The sequence below is a fragment of the Gossypium hirsutum genome, chromosome A07 (assembly GCF_007990345.1).
Source record: "Gossypium hirsutum isolate 1008001.06 chromosome A07, Gossypium_hirsutum_v2.1, whole genome shotgun sequence".
Taxonomy (NCBI): Eukaryota; Viridiplantae; Streptophyta; class Magnoliopsida; order Malvales; family Malvaceae; genus Gossypium; species Gossypium hirsutum.
The window spans coordinates 98,473,910-98,480,457 of NC_053430.1; the positions used below are offsets into that span (position 1 = coordinate 98,473,910).

Sequence of the window (6,548 nt, forward strand, 5' to 3'; positions counted from 1 at the left end):
GGTAGAACCATAGTCACATTTAAATTATATGAAATTCATATTTATTGGAATATTGATGTTAAGAGTCCCCTTTCATACTTGGAATACAATAGCTTTTCAAAACATTAATTATTAATCCATAATGAGAGGTAGTATAGTTGGAAGAAACACCTATGGAAGTTACAGTTACAGTAAGATGAATATGAGGATTTTAAATAATTAATTAAGTCATATTAAAGAGCCTTTTATACTCAATTGTAGAGGTGACCAATTCCTAGTTAGAGTTGTTGAATGTGAAGATTTGTTGGCATTGATTCATTATTTTTGTCTATAAAATAATTTTAACTAATCCATATATCCAGTGGAATTGGACATTGAATTAAGTGGCTCTGTTGATTAGATAAAGAAGTTAGAAAAGGCAGAGCACAAGGCCATGTCAGAAGTGGAGAGAATAAAAGAGAAGATGGGGCGTACTCAATGAACTAGCTTTGGGGGTTTTAAATGATTATTGAGTATAAACACATATGCATTGATAAAGTAGCAGACATTGAGCATTTATGTGGAGGCAACTGTCAAGAAATAATGGTAAATAAAACAGTCAATGGAAATGAAGTAGAGCTTAGTATACCAACATGAGATTCATTAATTAATATAAGCCCAAATTCTTTGAGGTCAATTTAACCAGTGCGGTCATTATCAGCCCAAAGAATAATTGAAGAAGATGAGAGTCCAAAATTAAAATGAAAGTACAAACTCTTAAAGATATCAAGGTCGCAAAAGTGGAAAATACACAAATAAGTATCTTATCAATTCTAATCTTAAAAGCCGTAGAAGGATTTTGCATAATAACTTAGAATAGGCATGTCATCAAATTATTGTCAAATTGTGATGATTAGGTGAATTATTAACGAATTGATTATTTGTAAAAAAAAAAATTATATACATTATGAGAATTATGCTTATGATTGATTTAATGGTTTATGTATGTAAATTGATTATTCTTTGTTATTTATTATGGAATTATATCTTTCCATAATTACTAGTATTTTAGCTGTTCAATAATTTATGAATAAATCTTATATGTATCATAAATATGGATTAAATTTTTATACTTGCATGTATCATTACTAAATGTCAGAATTATTATTTGAACAGATAATACCTTTTAATCTTTTATGTTGGATATATTTTATAATTTATATTTATTTTAGACTAATAGCAAGTAAATTACTATATTTTATAGTTATTTTAAGATAAATTAGATTGTAAATGAACCCAAGTACAATGTGAATCTAAATTTTTTTTTGAATTGACGAGAATCATGGATTTGCAATTCTGTTATTGCTTCTTGTGAGTGTGTTCGCATTGGTAGAAATGCTATGGGCTTGGGCCTAACAATAATTGGACTGACAAAATAGGACTTTGACTCTTTTTCTAAATTATTAATTGGGCTCTCAATTATAGACAAGTCGATTTAAAAGATATTGGGCTCCAAATAGATTTGGGCCCGTTACGAATAATTATATTTTATTTCTATCCTCTTTTTCACTTTTCATACATATTTTGAAACGCAAAAATTAACCTCTCTCGTTAGATATGCTGAAAATTATTTTTATGGGTAAACTATAAAAATGGTCATCTAACTACAGCTTTCGTTCTATTTGGTTCACCCAACTATTAATTTTTTTGATTTAGTCATTAAATTTTTTGAAATTAAATATTTTAGTCACTCTGAGCTGATTTTTTTTATTGGTTTAATAACAAAATTAGCCCTCAAATGCTTGCATATTATACTAATTTGATCGTAAATATAAAAAAATTTCACCAAATTTAGCTCTCAATGTTGACAAAATTTGTCATTTTAAGTCTATTTCTAAAAAAATCAATAAATTTGACTCTCAACATTTACAAAACCTGACAATTTAATCCCAAATAACCCATCGACTAACCTATATGTAATATTGAAATAAGAAAAAGAAATACATAGCATCTAAAACTAGGACAGTGAAGGTTTGTGATCATGTTGAAATCATGAGAAACCACGATTACATCAATAGTATTGAGGCAATTATAGGTTACCCAGCATCACAATCTATGGTTCAAATGTAGCAAACATATAAAGATAATCAATCTCAACAATCTATAAACATTGCTGATCAACATCCACAAAGCAATCTATTAATAGATAACTTATTGAAGAAAGTTAAACATAGAACACAACTTATAAAACCAAAATTAAAGCTACTTCTTCTCAATTTAGATGTTAAAGCAAATTGTTCTTTTCGAAAAAACTCGTGTTATTTTTAAAAAATAAGCATCTAAGGATAATTAATCATATCATTAATGTTTTCATTAATTTTATATAATTTTGATCGGTACAATAACAAATTTAGTTATTAAAAATTTCTTATTATTACTATCAAACTCATTTACACTGTATTTTCAATCTATTTTATTTATTTTCTACATTTTTAATTACAAAATAATGAGCATTTTATTACTTTAAAATTATATTAAGTATTATAAAATTAAATTATATTCCATTTTAAGTAAAATTAGGTATTTTAAATTTATATTTAATTCAATTATATATTAAACTTGAGATGAATTCATTAAATTATTTATATTTAAAATTAATTAAATTACCATTATTTACAAAATTTATTGAAAAAGAAATTAATTAAAATATAAATCAAAGAAATAAAATAAAATTGAATTCATCTCAATATTTATAATTTAATAAATAAAACATTTAACATATATTTACAAGAAAAGAAAAGAAAAAAGTGAAAGATATAATAAAATTAAAATTAAAATTATGTGTAAATCCAAAAAAAATGTAATCATTCAAAAAATATATATTATTTTTTAAGATATGTTTATTTCTTTAATGAAATGTTTAAGATATGCTTATATTTGGGGAGAGATCTACTTACATTAATGTAAAACTTTTATTGATTTTACATTTTTCCGCTATTTTTTATACAATTAATATTTTAACAATCCGACCATCTTATTTCATATTCTTTTCATGTAGATCATACCTGTCAAACTTGGCATAAATTAAAATTTTCTAACTATTCATTTTATTTAAAAAACTTTCAATCATTAAATATAATTAATATAAACAATATTTTATATCGATATGATAGAGATATCATATCGGTTTAAAATTTTATTCAATCATCGGATTGTTAAAATATTAATTGTATGAAAAGTTACAGAATGGTGTAAGACCACTTAAGCTTTACACCGGTGTAAGTGAATCTCTCCCCATGTAATTTAATAATAATTAAAATATTTTTATAACAAATAAAATCTTTATTATTTTTAATTAAATATTATTGGATAAAATGAATAAAGATATAAAAATAGAATATAAGAAATTAATAAGGTTTTTATTCATTGAGTATTATGATTATTTTATTATTTTTATAATAAATTTTTTTAAAATTAATTTTGAAAATACGTTTTTTTAATAATTACCTCGACCCTAGTGAGTGTTTAATTCAAGGTAATGTCAAATCATCATAAGAGTGAGTGCCTTGCATGCCATTAGGAAAAATAGTGAAGTACAATTGTCAAGGATACAAAGTTTGAACAAAAAAATTATTTATCCGTTGACTCAACCAACCTATTTAATACAAAGAAATCGACAACCAAAGAAGTCAACTTTCTCTCCTAAATATACTTCTGACTTAATTGAAATTTTTTTAAAAAAGAATGACCACTTTTAAGGTTTAAGGAAGAATACAAAGCAAAATTTATGTTATACTTGTGAAAATGTTTTTTAAATTTTGCGAATTTTTATAAATAAGAATTTTGATTCATTTTTATTAAATGAATTCATATAATAAAAAATAAAAAGTTAAATATTATAAATAATGCATTTATATAATCTAATTAATTATATATTATCTACTAATTATTACGGTAGATTTGTTAATTATTAGGAAATAAAAAAATAAATTTGAATAATAGAGTGTTTAATTTACAATATATCATTTTTTATAGTTTGTACAATTACTTTAATAATAATTAGGATTTTGTTATTAACACTATATTTGAATTTTAATTATTATTATAATGTTTAAATTGTTAAATAAGTTAATACATTTTAATTATGTTGAATAATTTGAGTAACACGTATCAATTTACATTAATTATAGTAATTATTTTTAATTTAATTAAAAATTAAACAAATAAAATCACGTGCAAAGCATGTGACGTTAGAAATCAATAAAAGAAAAAAATTAAATTGCTTAAAAATATATAAATTAATTGAATAATTTAATTTAAAATTTTTATATAAAATAATGATATGACATGTCAAGTTAACTTATGGTTATATAGTTAATACAAGTTAACCCTTAGTGACCAAAATGCAATAAATTAATAACGTTAATGATTATATTGTATTTTTTTTTTTAAATTTGATCATCACAACGTAAGGAAGTATTTTATTAAAAAGAAAATAGCCCAGCGAGAAAATAAAAAAACCACTAAAATTACGAGCTTTACAATATACCCTCAAAAGAGGGCTGCTCATCCCGTAAACCCTAAACCAAAAAGAAAATCCCAGCTTTGAATTGAATTCAATGGCCGAAACCAAGAATCTTCACGAACCTGCATTGACCTCCAAACGCAAGCCTGACCTTACCTCCCACGATCATGACCAACAAACCCTCCCCCATAAATCCCCTAAGCTCCAAACTCCCGATGAAACCATCCAAACAAATGAACAAAAGCAGGCTCTCGACCCTTCTGCAGACAACGATTCCTCCGTCCCTGAATCCCGACCCCAGGATGAAGATCCTGGAATGCACTCCGAAGAAGAAGACGAGGACGATGACTATGAAGACGATGATGACGACGACGACGATGATGCAGAGCAGGAGGAAAATGGAAGTACGACAGTCGACCGGAAAGGAAAAGGGATTTTGATAGAGGAGGAAAATGACAGTGACGACGAAGACGACGACGAAGATGACTCCAGTGATGGTGAGAACGAATCGGAGGGTGAGAGTGATTTATCAGATGATCCGTTGGCGGAGGTTGACTTGGATAATATTTTACCATCGAGGACACGGCGGAGGTCGGTGCATCCTGGGCTTCATATTGCCAAAGATGTCAGAAACAAGGGTGAAGCCGATGATGGTGATGATAGTGACTCTTAATTTTGGGTGAAGGTTGTATTTCAGTGAAATTATTTTTTGTGGTTTAATTTGGAGGTTAGTGGAATTCAGTGATTAGTGTTAGTTAATACTATGAGTTTATATGCTACTCTGTGTTGTAACTCAAAATTTTAACTTTGCTAGAATTTCTACGTTCGAAATTTCATAGCTTTTCTTTTGCCTTTTTCGTTCATTTAATTGTTTCAATTGTTCTTTAAATGCCTTAACAGATTAGCTAAAAAGAGATTTGGGATTGAACAAATGGGTGTTCTCTGTTAAGGCTCAGTAAAATCTGATCAAAATTAGAGCTTTGTTTGCACGATGTTATGTAGGAACAATCATATGAAACCTGTTAGGGGAATCATAGCCTCTCTGCAGTAGCAATTGACTGTGAATGCATGCATGAATTAGTCCCTTTATGTATTTTCAACTTAAGAAGACACCCTTAAAATTTTAGAAAGAGAGTGAACAAATTAATGGGAAACTAATGTGGCTCTGTGTTTGTCATTCTAAAGAGATTCGCTTATAATTGTAAGTCTTAGCTTGGTATGTTGTTTCACTAAGTGCTATTACTAAGATGATATATGTCTTATGGTAGTTGCAATAGTGGTTCATATTTTTTGAGATTCTCATGTGTTTAACTAGTATGCTAGACACTTTGTTGTTTGTCTGTTTTGAAATTGACGACATGCTCGGCATTCTTCTTGTGTATTTTGTATGTTACTCTGATTGTGCTTTCCCTTGTCTTTATATCATATATTGATTAATCCCAGCTCGTTGAAGTTTCTCTTAATTTCAATATATTGCTCCCATCTGAAGATTATTTAGGCAGAAATTGCACGAACTCTTATTTCGCTAGCTTGATTGTAATGGAGTTAATGATAAATTTCATTGAAAAGTACTTTTCTTTGAAAACTACTGACTATTGTGAAAGTATGTTTTGTGTACTGCAAATTATGTAGTTAAGGATCAATGACAATTTGACCATTTGAATTCCCAAGTTTCTAACTAACAAAGGGAAAGCCTGCTAAGTTCAAAGACATAATTGGTTACTTATCATGTTTAGACATATAAAGGGTCACCTTCTTCATTTTTGCTGAACTCAAACTTCGTACTTGGAGGCTTGAGTTGTTTGACCCGGGCATATTTGTGCTAAGTTGATTGATCCAGATTAGGCACCAAGGCATCAGGCTTTGATTGATACCTTAGTAGTATGAACCTACTGACCTTGTTGAAGTTGTTTTCTTATTGTCATTATTGTTAGTGGAAAAAGAAAGCAAATTATTCATAGATATAGTAGTGCAGAAACTACATGGTTTATAGTCATATAATAACTCTGTACGAATTGAATTGTGAATATTGCCATGTATTTTTAGCTTTACCACTGGGTGACTA

The 6,548-nt window shown here is 27.6% G+C and overlaps 1 protein-coding gene across 1 annotated transcript; it reads left to right on the top strand.

Annotated features, from left to right (window-relative positions):
- Nucleotides 1–4,447: 4,447 nt before the first annotated feature.
- LOC107937091 (prostatic spermine-binding protein) lies at nucleotides 4,448–5,346 on the top strand. Its single transcript, XM_016869909.2, has one exon. The coding sequence runs from the start codon at nucleotides 4,578–4,580 to the stop codon at nucleotides 5,154–5,156; it is 579 nt and encodes a 192-aa protein (XP_016725398.1). The 5' UTR covers nucleotides 4,448–4,577; the 3' UTR covers nucleotides 5,157–5,346.
- The last annotated feature ends 1,202 nt before the right edge of the window (nucleotides 5,347–6,548 follow it).

What these genes read in the sequence shown, in the direction of transcription:
- LOC107937091 (XM_016869909.2), top strand. Translation starts at nt 4,578, where the DNA reads ATGGCCGAAACCAAGAATCTTCACGAACCTGCATTGACCTCCAAACGC.